The following is a 19,448-nucleotide window of genomic DNA, read 5'->3' as shown; positions in this document are numbered from 1 at the left end:
ATCTGCCAGCTGAGGTTTAGATGAAGATTATAGAAGCATTTGCGATGAGAAGGGATTTTACAAGTTCTCTTTGCAGTTCTGTTGCCTTGTGAAATAAAAGAAAAACAAAACCAACTTGGCTGCATAGTTAAGTGGTAGAATTCCTTCTCAGAGGAAGTCATGGGTTCTTCATCAGCAGTAATTTTTAAGAACAGGTTAGAGAAATGCAAGTCAGGAATATTGCAGCTATAGTTGGTCCTGTCATAGGGCAGAGTATGGACCAGCTGAGCTCCTGAAGGCTATTCTAGCCCTCCTTTCCATGATTTTTCAGCTATTTTTTCTCCCTAAAATCAAGGTACACAACCTAGGAATATGGTTTTATTGATAATTATTGACCGCTCAGGGAACCTATCCATTTTGATGCATATCAGGTAGCTAGTTAGCTTTCTCATTCTTCCCCCATTCTCCTGATTCTTCTTGAGACAGTACTAAATTCTTAAAGTAAAAACCTGTGTGCTTAATGGCTCTCTCTGCAACTGACTCGTCCTAGCCATGTGCAGAGTGTTTCCCCGGGATGACAGACTCTCAGCCATGAATTGTGAAATCCTCCACCAGAGTGTTTCCAGATATCTCATGGAATCAAGTAGTTGTTTATAGTTTGCACCTGGCTGTATGCATATCCCAGCAGGAAAGGTTATAGTAAAAAGTGAAAATACAGAAGCTGAACAGAGTTTTAAAGATATTTTCTACCACTCACTGAGAGGCCTTGATCTAGGCAAACAAATCCTCCGGTGTAGTCCAGGGAACATAGCAAGTGGTCTAGAGCAGACCTGTAAAACCAGGTTGTTTTCAGAGCATCTTCCATTAAAAGACGGACTTCAAGTTTACCTTTAAAAGTTTTAAACTGATGGCGAATCATCAAAGTTTGAGGACAAGACCACTATGCAAGAGAAAAGGAAGTCTTCCATGGTGGAGTTTGTCTTAAGACCAAAGAGCATTGGTGCTGCTTTGAAGCTGCTGGGTGAGAGGAACGCTTCTGCCCATAGTCTGGATTTCTTTTCTCTGATTTTACACTGTTATAGTTGGAGGGGAAGAAAAATCTACACCAAAAAAAGCTAAGTTTCTGACCAACAAAAGTCAATGAGAGAGTCTCTGGAACCAGACTTCCAACTTGAAAATGAGATAGATAGATAGAAGTTGGTTGATGCATAACAGCTAAAAATCTTTGGGGGTTTTCTTGTATTTGGAAATGCGCTCAATCTGCTCAGACTATCAATATCACCCATTCTGTCCTGTGAACAAACTGGGGTTTTGTCCAAAGAAACATGTTTTTAGCTTTTACTTTGGCAAGGAAAAGAGATGAAATCCATGCAATGCTCTTTTTCACATCTGTGTTTGTTTATAAATTACACTTCATGTCTCCATTCATAAAATAAGAGTTAATCAGCCATTGCGCTCTTTTTCCACTGATAATTCATTTAATAGTAAGAGGTCATATTTTGTATCATTTTGAAGATTGTTATAAGAAAAAGTGCTACAAATGATCTGCAGAGGTATTGTGAAAAAGTCTTAGACTACTCGGATGTGCTCTCTCTACCTTTATAAAAGAATTCAAGGGCCGACCAGAAGAAACACGGTGTTTGCGCTGGGTTCCTCCAGCCTGCCAGCACAGGAAAGCACTGCTGCCGCTCTGCGCTGCAGCCCGCGCCAGGCCTGGGGGCAGCTGGCCGAGGCGCAGAGCAGGGTCGAGGAGGCTGGCACAGCTGCTGCTCCGTCAGCTATGGCTTGGTGTGTGCAGGCAGGCAGCCTTTGCCAGAAATTAAGACAATAGGATTGTGCCAAATGACACAGGAACCTGTCCAGTGCACACAACTCTGAGGAACGAGTGTCGACTGGATCATGGGACACTGTGGAGACGTGACGGGTTTGAGACCCTTGCCTGCACAGCAGAGGGTAGTCTAGAAATAATCTCAAATTTTTTCTAGGCCAGTCCCATGCTATGTTTTCATGATAAAGTCACATAAGCCAAACTTCGTCTTAGGCCAGCAAAGTCAGTTGGCCTAAAGACCCCCATAAAGTCCTCCACAGAGAGTTTAAAGTAGGTGTAAGGGTTGCATAGGTTCATCTCCTACAGGAAGGTGAATCTCACCCCGAAAATTTAGGGAGCAAATCTGTTGGTTTTAAGCACTGAATGTTTTCCTCCCAAAGTTCATACGCCTGTTGGTTAATGAATACTGTATGTCACAGGATGGACAATGATGGATTGATTGTTCCTCCTTGATGTGAATCTTTCAATTAACAGTCTTTTATGTGCATTAGACAAATGGAGTCCTTTTGTCCCAGAAGAAAAGCATAGGGGGTGGAAGCAAATAAAGATAATGAATCACAGCAGCTCGTGGAAAAGGCAGTTGCCAGGGGTATACTTGGAAAGCCCTTGAAAATAATTCATAGGGTCCCTTGATTAAACAAGTCTCTAATGAACCTGAGGGCTTATTTGGGGGCAAGGTTCTTTTCTGTAGGTTGTGCAACAACATATTTACCTTATCATAAAGCATAATTGACAGCTGACAGCTTCATAGCAGGCTTGGAATTGCAATAGAAATTCCTTATTTAATACCTGGGGTTTTAAAAGATAAGACCATGTTCTCTGTCAACCCTAGAGGACAAATGTGGTGTGAGAGGAGAGAGAAAAGAACCAGTCCCTTTGCCCCTGAGGCAGGACCCCTTATCTGAGGAGTTATCAGACCTGCATGTGCCACGTGGGGTTGATCATTGACTCTTCTGTGTGTGCTCTTGGTGCCATTTTCATGTTATTCTTTGTTTTCTTGATCTGCAGTGCTGTATCCACCTTCTGGATAGCCAACCCACACAACAACCTTATAAACTGTGCAGCTGCRGGATCTGAAGTGAGTGCAGAAGTTTCTTATCTGGTAAAAATTCAGAACTGTAATAGCCCCGCAAGGATGGGGGTTCTTGCTGGAATAAAACCGGCTTCTGTTGCTCAGGCATTTTTGAAACTCCTAGATCAAGACATATAGCAATGTAGCCAGTGCTGCCAATAAAAAAATAATGCTTTTCCTTCTGCTCCACACTTCTTGTCACTTGCTGTTTCTAGAGCTGGATTGCTTTAACAAAAATTCTCAGCCTTTACACAGTGTGCAGCCTGAATAAATTAAATAAATCTGGCTATATAGTCTCAGAGAAGTCTTTGGCAATGATTCTGTTGATTGCAGTACAGTAATGGTTCTCTGAAAGTTTAATCAGCACTAATGCTAATTCCACAGGAATTCTTGGTCACATCAGGAGCCTTTATTTTTCTGCTAAGACAAATAAACAAGCAAACCAAGCCTTAAACAAAGAGATATGGTCTTTCCAAAGCTTCCAAATCTGAGTACTCAAACTCTGGCTCCTACATACATTTTTAGCCAACTAAATAAAAATGACCTGATTTTTAAGATCAGCGCATTCAGTGATAGGAGGGTATCTGTGTACGTGTATGCTATGAATTTCGAAAGGCTTGCTTACATCTTCAATATAGATGTTAGAGTTTAACTTAAGGCATCTTGAAAATGCTGGTCAGGACCGTGTATGTGCATGCATGTGTATGTGTGTTAACCTTTCTACTGCATATAGTTATACAGGTCAATGCTGCTAGCTGTGATTTGTCCTGAAATCTTCTGGCTTTCATTTTGTGTGCTCACTGATAAGTCCCCGGGCTCCTGTAAACTGTTGAAGTTCAAGTGAAGGCTCAGATGTTGTGTTCTTTTTCCCAGGAAACAGGCTTTTGGTTCGTTCTGCACCACGTGCCCACAGGGCCCTCGGCAGGCATGTATTCCCCCGGCTACTCAGAGCACATTCCGATGGGGATGTTCACCAACAACCGTGCGCACTCCAACTACCGGGTGAGCCCACATGCAATGGGAACACGTCTCTCCAAAACCCACCCTCCTCTGGCTCCAGCTTTTTATGTCTGCAAACAATTAATGCCTGTGCTTTCTGTTTCACCAAAAGTTCCTGCAAGCTCATTTGTGGCTGCAAACAAAGCAGCTTGTGTGCTGGCGCGGGAGCACCGAGAGCCAGCGCCAGACTCACGGGCACTGAGAGAGGCTCTTCCCTTCGTTCAGTGTCGCTAGGCTGTGTCTTTGCTTCTGCTCTCCTGAAATAGTGCACCAGTAGCATCTATTGGCAGCTTGTCTAATTATAGACCTCAACTGCCAATGTTCGCAATTAACTGAATGGCTTCCAGGGGGATAAATAAGGGCCACTCCGCCTAATCACCTTCTCTGGCTCTTTACTTATTTATCCTTAGCATGCCACATTGTGGTGCTGGCTGGTGAGAATGTGAGCTTGAACCCGTTACTGAGTGCTTCAGATTGCAGCAAGCTGTTTATGTGTATGTGAATATGTACAGCTACAAGAAAGGTGCAGTTTTGGGAAATCTGCAGCAGTTTGGGTGGGCAGGGGGGTTATGCCACCAGTGACAATGTTGGCAGCCCTCTGTTTTACATGTTGCTAACAGAAGCAGTTTTTAGGATAATGTGAGTGACTCTGGTGTAGAGCAATTGGAAACGGTGCCTGGAAATGGAAAGAAATGTAGAATATATAAACATACCATAACATTGCATTTCTCTTTTCTTCTAGGCTGGGATGATAATTGATAATGGTGTTAAAACCACTCCAGCCTCAGCCAAGGATAAAAGACCTATCTTGACACTGATTTCTGGGAGGTAAAGTGTTTCACACAGTTTGGTTTGGAAAAAAAATTCTCTATAGCACTGAATGAAAGCTATGAAGTTGCTCCCAAGGAAGCTGATAAGAATCGTTGCAATGTCTTTGGTGGGGCCATATCAAGCTCTTAGTGGGGAAAGGTCTTCACTTTTAGATTTACCACTAACTTGTGCCTCCCCTATTCCTTATCCTAAAGGACCTCCAGCACCCACACTCTTATATTTCTATCCTTGATTTTTAGTTCTGAGCTGAGCTGGCATGGATATTACATCCGCTCTAGGGTGGTCTATTAATTCCTCTGTAGATGAGCAAGAAAATTAAATGTTGTCTGGTCAGCAACCCTGCTCAGCAGAACTTGCTGCAAGAGTTTCCCAGAAATAGGAAATTAAATACTTCTTGGGATAGCTGTAAAGCTTCTTCATTTTTTCAGAACCTGCTTGGACAGGGAGTGCTTTATGATGGAGTTTACGCTTTAACGTCCAATTTCTGTCTAGTTCCAAATCTGATGCTGTAATAGTAATTATAATTGTGATTGAATGCATAGAACAGCYCTTCATCCCTGCTGATGTGCAGGGCCGCTGTGCAACATAACAGAACCATTTAGAAATACTAAAAACTACTCTCTAGAGTGTATCATATTAGTGTATTATATTAATGTAGCACCTCAGTGACTCCCGAGAATTCCCACTCTCTTCCCCACATCCCTGAAGCTGATTCCAGAGAGCAGGCTGATGTAAGCAAAAGGCCTTCTTGCAGGCAAAGTTTAATAGTGTAAGGGCTCCACTTGCACCCTTTTATGTCATTAGAGGTTGAGTCTGATTCTTAGCTAAGATACCAACCCCAGGGAGAGAAAATGATTTAAACATTCTCATGTTTCATAGTCTTCATTCCTAACAGACCAGTTATCTCCAGTGGCACCCAGCCTGCGTTGCCCCATGACTGGCTTTCTGGACAAAGCCCTGTAGGGAACAGAAACTTGTTGAAGATGTCTGTGTAGAAGGAGGGAATGGCTGTCTAGTCTTCCTTTTTCTCCTTTGCATCTCTGCGGCATGRCTTACCCAGATGGCTGAAGTCACACATTGTGTGTGCATTGCATTAGTGGGATGTCCTCCTCTCCAGGGGAACGCAGCCAGCAGCTTAAGTGTCACTCATGCCGTTTGTCATGTGAACCACAGCAACCATGTGCTCAGCCTCATTGCTAATGCTAATAGGCCTTCAAAAGTCAATATTATTTATATTATTCTAATGCTTTACTAATTTTAAAAATTAATTCAATAATAAAAATCTGCAGTAAAATAATAAAAGTAATTGCTAAAAAATTAAATTATTAAGAGAAGCCTGCTCTGCAAGTACCTCCAAATCCTCTTGGGAGCCCAATGCTGCTTTTCCATATAGTTGAATAGGCGCCCTGGGCAACTGCCTCTTGCCAAAGGTGCAGTAAGTGATTACAAAAGGCGATTTGTGCCTTGCCATACAAGGGCAGGAACGACCCCTGGAAGCTAAGCAATTCATAATACAGTCATGTTTATGCTTGGTGATTACCCATCAGCACACACTGCAGCTCAGATTATTTATACCACTATGCACTTTTCATACACCAGGAATGAAACAGTGAATAGCTGCCCTGGCAGGGGCAGACTTTGAGGTAGGCTGGACAGCTACACAGCTGGTGAGATTATTCTGCATTCAGTTATAGCATTAAATATCTAGGCTATATTCTGTACCCTGTAGTGTTTCTCCAGATATACATGTGTGTGGCTGAAACTGGAATCCATCTCAAAATATCTGTATTTAACAATGTCTGGGGAATTCACAAGGGCTGATACTAAATCTCTCACTAGAAGCAAATTCATAGTGATGAAGCTGCCAAAGCAATATTCATTTACTGGAACCCTATCAGCCTGATACTCAGTTTTGGATTGATATGATGGTTTATTAAGTGGAGCAAAATGCTATTGAATATCTGTTAGCGATTTGACGGCTTGGCCTCACTACCCATTTGTTAGGAATAAATTTTAATCTCTGGACCATCCATTGCTGGCACTGAGTTGGATACTCATCTGTCAGGTTTTCTAAACTGTGTTATATTGATTGAAGATGCTCCTTCAGTAACAAAAGGGAGAGCTACCCCTCAGAACTGAGGAAATGACAGCCAAACTCGGCATCGCTGTGGCAAGCCAGATCCTCGCTCAGGTCCTGTCGCCCCAGCGGTGGCTGACGGGCAACAGCTGGGGGAGCACTTCATGGCAGCTTCCATTCATAGCTGCTTTTTTCCTTTGTCAGGCCAGTGTTTCATCATATTCAAGAGCTTCAGAGCTAATAAATCTCATGTGTGTGTCTTGGGCAGTGTGTAGCAGGAATACTGAAAGAGGAGGAAAATTTGCTGGTGAAGCTCATTGCCGCAGTATAGCCAAGATTAAGAGCTAAGAATGCTCAAAGGGGAAAAAGAAAGGATATTTATCTAGAAAACAAGAATATGCTGAAGGATAACAGTAAAGGATTAAAAAATATCCCAGTGTTTGGGAGCAATATAAACTTTCCATGCTCTCAGCAATATATCAGCAAAACAATAATGGAAAGGTGGAAGGACACTTGGAGCAAGTCTTTCACAACTGTCTAGCCTGGCCTGTCCTTTCCTTGGCACTTGCTTCTGGCCATTGCTCCACATGCTACCTGACTAGATGGACTGTTGTCCCAGAGCTGCTCCTGAGTGAGCAGAAACCAGAYGTTTAGCAAGTGGATGTACAGTGGGGCTATGCATTGAGCGAGGCTGCCTTCCTTCGCCAACGGCTTCTTCCCCTCTTCTGGTTGCAGATACAGCCCACACAAAGATGCTGATCCTTTGAAGCCCAGGGAACCTGCAATAATTGAACGCTTTATTGCCTACAAGAATCAGGATCATGGGGCCTGGCTGCGGGGTGGAGATGTGTGGCTGGACAACTGCCAGTGAGTTTTGCCTTATTTCAACTCTAGTTCAGCCTGGTGTTTATGGCAAGCATAGCTGTGGTTCAGACTATTAATATCGCTTTGCACCTTTCACATAGCCAAGATTCAAGTAAAGACGAAACGTTAAGTGAGCACAGGCATTATTTTACACAAACAAAACCTGTTTTGTCTGAACCAAAAATCCCTCTTACTGTGTTTCTGTGTGATTCTGACTAGCATTCAAAATTGGCAACACACACGCACACGCACACACACACACGTGCAAATAACTAAAACTTTTTGCATGAAAAATGAGGTGCTTTAAAAAGAAAGCAGCAAAATCAACCACTTGCCCTAGCTAAGCCTGGTCACAGGTCAATTTTATGTGGTTCACTGTTGTGCTGAATAAGCTAGTACTGACAAGCAGACATAAAACTATGCATCATAGCAGCAAGGGAGAGAAACTGGGCAAAGGCATATTGTGTGCTCTTTGAAGGCTGTTTCCTGTGCTGGTCAGAACAGATATTTGTTTTGCACTTGAAAACAGATGATCTTCTACAGTTTCTTCTCCTGAGCCAGACTATTGATATCAACCTTGATGAAGAAAGAGGAGGAAAGAAAGGCAAAACAACTTTCCAAGGCATATTGTGATAACCCTAGTATGAATATCTGTCACACCACCACTATCTAGTGTCCAATTGCTGGCCAGAGCTGCCGTACCTTAGAGTGACCCAAGCCTCTTAAAGCAACCAGTGGCTATAAGCTGGTTTTAGCAACCTGTCAGGTTGGCAAGAATGAGAACACAGCAAAACAGCCAGAAATGTAATACCAAGTCAGCTTCTTGTTTATGCTGCCTGTGAACTTCTGAACCAGAAATGTCTGGCATTCCACAGGCACCAAGTGTGGCTTTTGCAGATCAGTCGCATGGCATGTAGACATCTGCATTGCTGAGTGCTGTGTACCAAGGTTACTAAAATATCGAGTACGTTACTCTGTTTTATCAGTTTCCAGCAGTAAACCTGTGAGTCTATCTGAATTCGAGGAAGCAGCCATCAAACTGTAATTGTTTTTATAGCCACAGTAATTTCCATTTCTGCTGTTGCAGTAAGACTTACGTATTACATTAACAAAACAAATGTTAATGTCACATGCAGAATATAAACCACAGTGTACATTTATGGGACTGGAGAAATAAAAAGGGAGACCATAGTGTGTAATAGGCTGCCACCTAGAGACAGAAGCAAGACAAGACAGGGTTGGGCGGYATTCTGTTTCTGGCTCGACACTGATGATTTTGCTGTGTGGGAAAAGCAGTTCTAGAAATGTAAGAATGACACCACTGTGAACATACCATCAAGACTGGCACAAACTATCATATTAATTCAAGCCTTCCTATAAGCTGGAGTCATGGATCTGCATTTGTGGTTTGTCTTCTCTAAAAGCTTTGAAATTTCAGCAAAACTGGAGGACATTTTAATCTTTTTTTTTTTTAATAAGGAAGATCTGATCTCTATCTTCCTGATGGTGAAAGAGAAGCCAGACTCCACTGCTTATGTAACATTTCCCCTTGTAAAGTTATTTCATGGAAGTAGTGTACGATACATAAACACAGGGGTCATAAAAAGACGTGCGTAGGGCAAAGCATTATTAAATAATACAAGCCTGTTGGAGTGAGAGATAGGCATGATCTTTTCACCTAACAGTGAAAAGAGCCTGATCATTAGATACAGGGAAAAGGCTTTATCAGACAAGCGAACTATGCCCAGTAATTGCAGACTTAACCTCAACTGGGAGCTATCAAGTGCATGATTGAGGCTTCATCTGATTCATGCGTACTGCAAGACACGCCAAAAAGGATCTTCCAAAGCTGGACAGGAAACAAACCTGCAAAAGCCTGAGTTCCCCCATGAGTACTCTTTGTTAATTAAGCCCTGATGCACTCCACCTCATTACTTTGGTTACTCTAGTTTGACATGATAAAAAAAAAAAAAAGCCCTCTTTTCTCTACTCTTCTCTTTGCAGGTTTGCTGACAATGGCATTGGCCTGACCTTGGCAAGGTAAGTGTCACGCACCATTGTCCTGCCAGCCTGTACATGCTAGGTAGGCATGGTGTGGGCAGCCCCTTCATCTCCGGCCCTTTCCCTCCTAGTGGTGGAACCTTCCCTCATGACGATGGTTCAAAACAAGAAATCAAGAACAGCCTCTTTGTCGGTGAGAGCGGAAACTTGGGCACAGAGACTATGGACAATGAGATCTGGGGACCTGGAGGCCTGGATCACAGAGGAAGGACCCTGCCCATCGGCCCGTAAGTTCAGCTCAGCACACCACAGCACTCGCTGTTCCTACTCAGTTCAGACTTCAGCCCAGTGTGGTGGTTTCCTCAGTGCTGTTCCATTTAATAACTTCTACACACAAAAGATTTGGTTTTACACCTCCGACTCCCAAAGTCCTCGCTGTGCAGCTGCTGCTGGCATGTACATGCTTGCAGGCTGCCAAGACAACATCAAACTCCTCTTTCCTTTCCCATACCCTTTGCAAATAGAGCTGAGAAGACAACGAAAGAAGTGTGTGCTAGCTGGGCAATTTTGTACATGTAATCAGCAGTGACTGAACAATGCAGCAATCTCCATCCAGATCAGCTGCCGGAGAATCTTGTAGAAGCCCTACCCTGGGCTTGGGCTGACCCAGAAGTGGTGATAGGAATCCTTAAAGCGATTCCTACTATTGCTTCTGTGCTAGAAGAACCCAGTGCCTTTACTGAATAGTTTTGATATAGCCAGTGAACTTTGTGAGGGTTCTTCCTAGACCTTAGTCCTACAGACTGGTCTGCAAGTGCAGTAATGATTTGTTCTTATCCCTAAAAAAATGGTTATCCTAACAGTAGCCCTACACTGAACAAACAGCTCAGCTGATATTTTTCTGCAGAATTACACTCATCAGCTTTGCTTGCTGGTAAGGACGCAGGAGGCCTGTTAACCATACCACTAATGAAAGGGTGATCTAGGATTCTCCTTCTAACATCCGTTATGTGTATATATGTGGATAGCTACGTATGTTGTGTACAGAAGATCACAAACACAGAACAAAACATACAGACAATTCTTGTCTAGGGGAAACCATTTATATGAGGAAGGGATCAAACTCTGATTGATTGTAGGTGAAATTTGAAACATCCTATATTAGCCTGTAAAGAAGTTTAAGCATCATGTTCATTTAATGTGTCAAAAGTGTCAAAAGTACTGTCTTCTTTACCTTGCAACTAGTATTAAAAAAAAAAGGCTCACTGGTCTGTGCCCCTCCAACTGTTTTCCATACTATGGATTGCAAGATCTTTCCTTGTTTTTAAATCCATTTTTACTGCAGCTGAGTTGCACTGTTTCTCTCGAAGTTCCTTTGAAAGATGTGTTGGGACTTCTTTTAGCCCTGCCATTACTCAGTCCTAGGAGTCTGCGCAGATCTGATGAGTTTCAGATTTCGCTGCTGCAGAACTCATTTGTGATGGCAAGCATGAATTTATTCATTTTTAGGTCAATGCCTTGGCATTGCTATAAGTTCCTTCCCTCGAGGAGTACAGACTAAATAAAGATGATCTTTTCAGACACGAGAGAACTTGAGCTGAACTCACAAGGATAAGAGGATTTCATAGACCTAAAAAGGAGGGAAATCCCTTCTCTTCCAAAACATTAACTCAGGAGTCATCCTAAGGGCTGAGAAAAATTATAGCAGCTGAGAATCAAATGCTATGGGACTGTCCCTGTCTAGAATACATTCTCATCCTCATGCTAATATGTCATGACCAAGTCTCTGTGTCATCCAAATGTTTTTAGGAATTTTCCCATTCGAGGGATTCAGTTCTACGATGGACCAATCAACGTCCAGAACTGCACATTCCGCAAATTTGCTGCCCTGGATGGCAGACACACCAGTGCTCTGGCGTTCCGGCTCAATAACGCTTGGCAGAGCTGCCCCAACAACAACGTCACCGACATTCATTTTGAAGATGTCCCTGTGAGTAATTCTTCACAGCAAGGCCTTTGCCATTTGGTTTTGAGCACGGGGCTGTGGGTGAAAAGGGTATAACAGCCTTTTGGAGAAAACAAGAGCTCAGCAGTAGGACCCTGTTGTCTTCACCAGCTGATCAAAGAGGGCATTAGCTAAGAAAGAGAAAATTGGATGGATGAAATAACAAGCAAATCCAGTTCTCTGACAGGTTTGCAGCAAACCAGAAGCAGGCTTCAGTTTCAAAAACCATTGAAGTCCAAGTAAAAATTGTTTCCGTTTCTGTGTGTCTCACAAACTGTTGAAATAAGGAGAAGAATCTCCTTCAACAGGAGTGTGATATGAAAGTGACAACAGAGGAAAGTCTGTTGTGGAAGGTCTAACCCAATCAGAAGCAGAAAACACTGATTTTGGGAAACAGCCAGTGAAACTGAACAGACGCTGGGTAATTCTGTAGTCCTTCACACTTCTACACACATAAATTAGAGCAGAACCCAGCCAAAAAGAATCTGCCAGATTTTGAATTATAATAGGAACTTCTGGGTGCTTGTCTGAACCCATCCTGGGGTCTATGCTTTTGAGTTATTTTTGTATTTGCTTGCACAAATATGTGCTAACTGGTTGCTGAGGTTCACCTCTAGCAGCTGTTAAATCCAACTGCCAAACATGACAAACAAATAAATAAATAAAGTGGTTAGGACTGAAATGATTTGGGTTGCTTAACTTTTTAAAAGTTAGCAGACTTGCTCGCATGTCAGGAAAAATGCTGACTAGCAATCCTTGTGCCAAATGGGGTGGGAAATGCAAAATTTCCCTACAAGTGTTGATCAGTCACTCTCTTGCATTGCATCAGGCTGGCTGGTGGCATGACTTTTATTTATGCTGGATAAAAATATCAGTCAGAAGTTGCCTGGGCAGCCATTTCCCAGGGGAGGTCATTGATTGTTCCCAGCAACAGTGTGACTTTATGTGGCTTTGCAACCTTAAAAATATATTAGCAGACGTTGAGTGAAGTGGCTATTTCATTAAAGCCTTGTCTCCTGAACCTTTCTCCAGAATTTTAAAAGAAACCTTCTCACAGCTGAGGCTGAAATTCTGGTGGTTTTAGCCTTTACCTCACGGTCAGCAGGAAAATCTGTGTCTGCTCATCTGACMAATCAGACAGACCTTTTAAGTGCATGACCCAGCTCTGCATTGACTTCTGGCTTTATGAAGAGGCAGTGTGCAGACAAAGGAGAGACAATCCTAATATTCCTGTACCAAATGACACTGATGTTCCTACCAACTGACAAGACTAACTCTATTGAAAATGATTTTGGTGCATCCGTCCTTGGATGCACACTTTCAGAAGCTCACAGTTTTATTATTACCATGTAAATGTTATTTCAAAGCACCTGCAGCCCTTCTGACTTCATCGGGAGTCATGGGTTCTCGGAGCCTTTGAACATCAGGCCTACAATGTCTCAAGCTGAGCAACCAAAATCTGTGGCCATTTAAAGAATGATAATGTTAATGCATAAATACATTTCTTCATGCRCAAGTTGACCCCCAAATCCAATGCTGCTTCTTGGCCAAGGTACTCTCCAATGCCAAATAATGTCAAAAAAAGGGTCCTTTGAAGCCATTCTTATGACCATAGTTATCCTTTGCTTTGTACCATAAGTGATGAATTCCTTGTTGGAGATGCAAGTGTGTTTCACTGTTTTGTTTAGATTACCTCAAGGGTCTTCTTTGGAGAACCTGGACCCTGGTTCAATGATCTGAATATGGATGGTGATAAAACATCGGTTTTTCATGATGTAGATGGTTCTGTGTCTGAATATCCAGGCTCATACCTTATAAAAGAAGATAACTGGCTAATCAAACACCCTGACTGCATTGATGTGCCTGACTGGAGAGGGTCTATCTGCAGTGGACACTATGCACAGGTAAAACTGCTTACATTTCAGTATTGTTATCGCTTAATACTTATTTTAAATCTTGGCACTGTAAAGCTTGAACTTTAGAAATGTGCTTTTTTCAGGGTGCTCACAGTTAACTGCATGTATGCACCCATGGTTTTGGACACAAAGGTTGCCTGGAAATACTGTTGTACATTTTCAGATATTTTGGCCTGGACTGTTAACAACTGCAACAACTTCTACCTGAAGACCTCTAAGAACTCTACGAGCATTAACAGATTAATATTCATAAATCTACAGGCTGCAGGGTAGGGCAGTGTAATTTTCCCTCATCTTACGGAGGGAAGTGTTGGCAACAGTGTTATGGGAAGTATGCTGAGGAGTCAAAATCAGACTTCAGTTCCCGTGATCTTTCATCCTGTTGTTTAACCACCAAACCATTCTTCCTACCACATGAACGCCTACTGCCGCTGCCTTGAGAGAGTCTACTTCTCTCTGATGAGTAGCCCCTTTTTTGTCTTAGGGGCTGCAAGTGTTATTTTTTCAGAGTGGTACAACTGAAGCCAATTTGTAACCACTGAGCTGTTTTTCCTACTTCTGAAATCTAGACAGGAAGTTCCATGTTTATGTAGAAGTCAGATGTCTGAGGGAGATTTTGTCCCTCTGCTGAGGGTTGCCACCAACACTGTGAAAAACTGTAGGCTATTCGAGGCCTTAACTAGCACATACTCTTGAACTCAGTGGATGAAGAGATGATCCATTTTTTCCTGAAAACAGTTTACCTTGTTGAAAAAGAATACTAAGAAACTGAATATATAGGTATGAGTATATGGCTAGACTCCTGTCCGTCATACATGTCACTGCTGAAGTCAGAGGCCTCATACCAGTCCACACCGATTGAGTAGCTGAGCCTTTAATATTTTACTGTAATTCATTAAATCATGTGTGATCTTTTTTTTAATCTAGATCTACATCCAAGCCTACAAGCCGGCCAACCTGAAAATGAAAATAATAAAAAATGACTACCACAATCAACCACTCTATTTAGAAGGGGCTTTGAGCAAAAACACTCATTACCAGCAGTATCAGCCAGTTATAACTCTGAGGAAAGGCTATACCATCCACTGGGACAAGACAGCCCCCGAAGAACTGGCCATATGGCTCATCAACTTCAACAAGTGAGTGATCAGACTGAATTCGAAATCATGAGCAGAACATTCCAGACCACTACTGTAACTGCACATTTTAAACTGGTGAGGTTATTATATCATGAGCTCTTCCAGAATTAACATACTTGTTTCATGAAGTCCGTTGAGTTCACCATCTTTCCATCTGACATCTCAGATTCCTGTTTCCTCCCTGGAGAAGCCCCGGAAGATAACATGGTTCATTTTTAGAAGCCTAGAGCTAGTTCATTCTGGGTACATGAAAGTCAGGGGTGTAGCAGTCAGGAGCAGATTTGACCCACATCACTTAACTAACTCATGGATGTTATGTCTAACAACTTATGTTGCATTGGTTCATCACAAACTATTAAAATTTTAACCAGCCAGGAAAAAAATAAGTGACAGAGTGGATTATTTAGTTTGGCTTCTAGCATGCCCAGGAAAATAATAGTCATGTGTCAAACTTGTTCTAATATGGGTCTTTGCTATTTTAGGAATGACTGGATCCAAGTAGGGTTTTGTTATCCTAAAGGGACGACATTTTCCATTCTCTCAGACATCCATAATCGTCTTTTGAAGAAAACGTACAAAACTGGAACCTTCTATAGAACCTCTCAAATGGAGAAACTGGAGCACAGATATCCTAGCAAAGGATACTACTACTGGGATGAGGACACTGGGTAAGGAAACAGGCCTTGCTGATTTGGACACTGATATGAGAAAGCTGTTGGAATCATGAATTGTTTAGTCCATGCCATTAAAGGGGATCACAGCAAAACCAGAGATTCTTTCTGGGAATGTGATCAGCATTTAATTTTCCTGGGACTCCCACAGCTGCCAGTCATTGACAGGCTCTGCTGCACTGCCAATTACTCTGGGAAATGCTATGCCAAGTGAATACAAATTAGGAAAAAAACAAAAGCAAAGTGCAGACCATAGAGCGTGAAGCGTGGAGGCACACCCAACCCTTTTTGTTTTGAACAGCAACCGTTTATAAGCAGCCAGGTAGGGATTCACAGGAACTAAGAGAGTTAAGTCTGTTAGTTTCCTCTAAGGAATTAAAATAATGGGAAAGAAAGATTTAAAAAACAATCCAGGTATCTCTGTGTAAATGTATCATGATACAATAGAGCTCTAAGGGAGTTCAGGTGTTGTCTAATCTCTCCRTCTCAAGTTGCCTGACCTTCCCAACCGTTTCTGAGATGTGCATCCATGCCTGTGGTATGTTAAGCAGTAGAAATAACTGGCATCAGCACTGGGGGTTTGCAACACACATTATTGCAAAGTGTTAAGACACAGTCCACTGAAAGCGGGACTAAAAGTCATTTGGTCTGACCAGAACACTCAGGGATGTTCACTCTTCTCCCCTACCTGCAGACTGCTGTTTCTGAAACTTAAAGCTCAAAATGAGAAGGAGAAATTTGCTTTCTGCTCTGTCAAAGGCTGTGAACGAATAAGAATCAAAGCTGTGATTCCAAAGACCGCTGGTGTCAGTGACTGTGAAGCCATGGCCTATCCCAAGTACATTGAGACGCCAATTGTAGAAGTCCCAATGCCTAAGAAGCTATCTAGCGCACAACTGGTAAAGTAGTTGATTTATTATTGTAGCATTATTGTCATTGTGAGTCTGTAGTTCTGGTACATGTTGTTCCCATAGTCACAGAAAGACTTTGTACCAGATTCAGTATCTCCTGTGCCTAATTTTCTGAAACAGTTCAGGCATGTAAAACAATATGAAACAGATTCTTGCAAGTGCAGAAAGCACAGGTCCTCAAGGGACAGAGCTGCCCAAGACTTCAGTTGAARTTAAATACTTAGTCTTTCAGGGGTCTGTTGTGAAGTGTTGGGCTTAGAAGTGCAGAGTCAAAAGTGATGAGCTGGAAGACAGGTTGGTCCAGGGAATCTGCGTCCAGACAGACACAAGGCCTCTTGCCTGGCCTCCAGCTCCTCCAGGCTATAAGAAAAGCCGTGTCAGAGAGGAGACTGCATAGCTGAATGTATCACTCATATCAAGGATTTTGCACAGCACTTTGTCTCCTGGATCCAACCCAGTCTGGTTCTAGGAGAGAGAAGGGAATATTTATTTGTTGGGTTTTTTTGTTGTTTTTTTTTTAATCATCACCCTTGGGGCAGGAAGGCAGAGCAAAGCCTCGGAGAATTATGTCCACTGCAGAATCACTCAAGCTTTGCCATTCGGTGAAACAATTTAAATGCTGACAGGCTAAGCAGAGAGGTTACCATTGTGCCCAGTCTCATTAGCAGTGCAATTTGGCAAGTCACAACTTATTATGTAGCTTTCTTGCTGATTGAATTTCTGGATTTAAAAGGCTTTCTGACAATGCAGCATTCAGGTAATGGACAACCTCACTAGAAACTGTTTTCTCTCCTTTTTCTTGTAAACAGAAGACTAAGGACCACTTACTAGAAGTGAAAATAGAAACTTATAAGAAACAATACTTCCACCTGAAGGATGACTTTGCATACATTGAGGTAAGCAAGTCCTCTCAGTGAACTTCTTAAGACTTATGAGACAAAATACTTGCTTCAATATTATGGAAAACTTACGAAGTTACCATGTATGATTAGCGTTGGGTCTCTTTTGCTTTGTATTTTGCAAAAAAATGGCCATAACTTCACTGTACTAGCAAAAACACAGCACAGTTTGACCTCAGAGATCCAGAATTCTGCCCTTTGATATAAAGAGCAGTCCAGTGGTATTCAACACTATTAGTGCTTCTTATAGTTGATTGTTTTGTATTTGTGTTGCTTTGACAGACCAGGCTTATTTTTCCTCCCACACAGGTTGATGGTATAAGGTTTYTCCTAACTGATGAGGGTATTCAACTGATTGTGATTGATGGACATCATGGAAAAGTTGTTGATCGAGTAACATTCAAGAACTCGATTCTACAAGGAATTCCAGCACAAATAGAAAATTATGTCAACAACACCAAAGATCAGTGAGTAAATAATCTAGTGTTACTAATGTGTAATATACAAGAATGCTGTACAAACACTCATCTTTTTCCTGATTTTAGTCACCTAACACAGGCCAGACTGAGTGGGATAAGAATGTGGTTTGTACCTGCTAACTGCAATAGTGTCCAAATGTGAACAGAACATGCAGGCAATGTAAGAATGTACAATGTGTGATTTAGGAACTGATCAAGCCCCAGATAAACTGCAGGACTACATTTGATTAATAAACTGTAGATCTTTATTTATGTTCTGGGTTGCAGATAAACTGCAGACTTAAATTCCTGAATAAACTCACGGCATTTATCAGTTTCTAGTGTACAGATGTGCACGGTTTACATTTTTCTACTGCCTGCACATGCTCTCAAATCTCCAAAGATTCCACTAATAAAATACATGCTCTTTGCGCATGTTCCTTGCCAAGAATAAAGGGCTGTGTGCTTTTATTTTTTAAGTATGGGAGCCAGAAATGCAGAGTTTTGGAAGTGGGTGGTAAGTATCCAACACATGTTCCTGCATCCTGGAGGACAGCGGGTTCATTTGGAATAATAATAGAAACAACCTCAGGACTTCTTTTACTGAAGGGGCTGTTCTCTTCTCATATTGGTTTGTAGAGCACTATTGGGAAATGAATATATTTCATTGTTATTAGATCTGTTCTGATTTTAAATCTGGTACCTAACATTCAATACAAATATGATCACTCTGTTGATGAATCATCTGAAATAACTGTGGGCAGATTGACAGGATATTGTTCTAGGATTTATTGTGGAGACTTGGAAGAAGTTTCAGCAGGGCTTCACAAAGGCGGATACAGCTGTGTTTCTACTATCTTAAATAATTCTAAGGGTTGCAAAAAACATGTCGAGTACAGAAAAGCATGGTAGTTGCTTGTTTTTCTTTCATAAGAATATAATAGGGTATTTCAAAGAACTCCATCAGCCTCTTTTGCAAGAAGTCCAGTCTCAATTCTGGCTGAATCCAGCTACCTACATTCTTTCTTACTTTAGATCACTTAAAACTGCCAGAGTGCTTTAACAGTTCCTCTCTGTAGGTGAAACAGCCTCCGTGGCTTCTTGGAAGCAGGATTGGGCCAGGTCTTTATTGTATGAGAGTAGTGCAGAGATCCTTAAACCAGCTGATAATCTCACTAGAAAGCTGTGTAAATGTCCATAGTGCTGAGTGTGGGAAGGCGCATAAATATAGCACCAAAGCATCCTTAAACATACTCCAGTCACTTGCCTATCAAAATCGAAAAGCGAGCATCTCTTACCCCCATTCCTTCCGTGCAGGGGTCACAGGGAAATGAAAGTTTCCTAAGAGGGCTATGTAGCCTGATGGCCAGGACGCTCAGCTGGGAAGAAGGAGAAGAAAAGCACTGGCCTTTGATTCCTGCTTTCAGGATGATGTCTAGTTTGATTGTCTAATATAAAAAAAGTCGAGGTCAAAATGTGAGATGTGATAAGGTTCAGCAGGCTTTGAGAGGGGGGCTTGAATCCTAATTAGACTTCAGATGTATTTAAGTCTATTGAAATCCTTTTTAAGAACCTATCAGAAGGACCTATAGCCTTTTTTGGATCTGAGCCTGATTGTCTCTTTTCATTAGCTTTGGAACTGGATTAGGATTAGGACTGGAATTGGATCAAACATGATCAGTACCTCTCAGATCTCACTCAGTTCCATGTGTTTGCAAGGGGTGAAACCCCAAATCATTCTTTCATCAAAAGCTTACCCAACCCTTCCCCTGTAGGCCCTTCCAATATGATTAGGCAA

The 19,448-nt window shown here is 42.0% G+C and overlaps 1 protein-coding gene across 2 annotated transcripts in view; it reads left to right on the top strand.

Annotated features, from left to right (window-relative positions):
- The window catches only part of CEMIP (cell migration inducing hyaluronidase 1), a 52,970-nt gene that overhangs the window by 30,605 nt on the left and 2,917 nt on the right, over positions 1-19,448 (top strand). For both annotated transcript variants that reach the window (XM_026060569.1, XM_026060568.1), the window contains exons 14-26: positions 2,816-2,885; positions 3,753-3,881; positions 4,621-4,706; positions 7,522-7,653; positions 9,655-9,690; positions 9,783-9,938; positions 11,461-11,641; positions 13,345-13,560; positions 14,500-14,711; positions 15,194-15,379; positions 16,077-16,281; positions 17,103-17,189; positions 17,502-17,659. In XM_026060569.1, the coding sequence (XP_025916354.1) occupies positions 2,816-2,885; positions 3,753-3,881; positions 4,621-4,706; positions 7,522-7,653; positions 9,655-9,690; positions 9,783-9,938; positions 11,461-11,641; positions 13,345-13,560; positions 14,500-14,711; positions 15,194-15,379; positions 16,077-16,281; positions 17,103-17,189; positions 17,502-17,659 (1,854 nt within the window). The remainder of the gene's footprint in view (positions 1-2,815; positions 2,886-3,752; positions 3,882-4,620; positions 4,707-7,521; positions 7,654-9,654; positions 9,691-9,782; positions 9,939-11,460; positions 11,642-13,344; positions 13,561-14,499; positions 14,712-15,193; positions 15,380-16,076; positions 16,282-17,102; positions 17,190-17,501; positions 17,660-19,448) is intronic.

Source organism: Apteryx rowi, unplaced genomic scaffold (genome assembly GCF_003343035.1).
Source record: "Apteryx rowi isolate R43461 unplaced genomic scaffold, aptRow1 scaffold_17, whole genome shotgun sequence".
NCBI lineage: Eukaryota > Metazoa > Chordata > Aves > Apterygiformes > Apterygidae > Apteryx > Apteryx rowi.
Note: the sequence above shows the minus strand (reverse complement) of the source record. Positions and strands in the feature narration are given on the sequence as shown.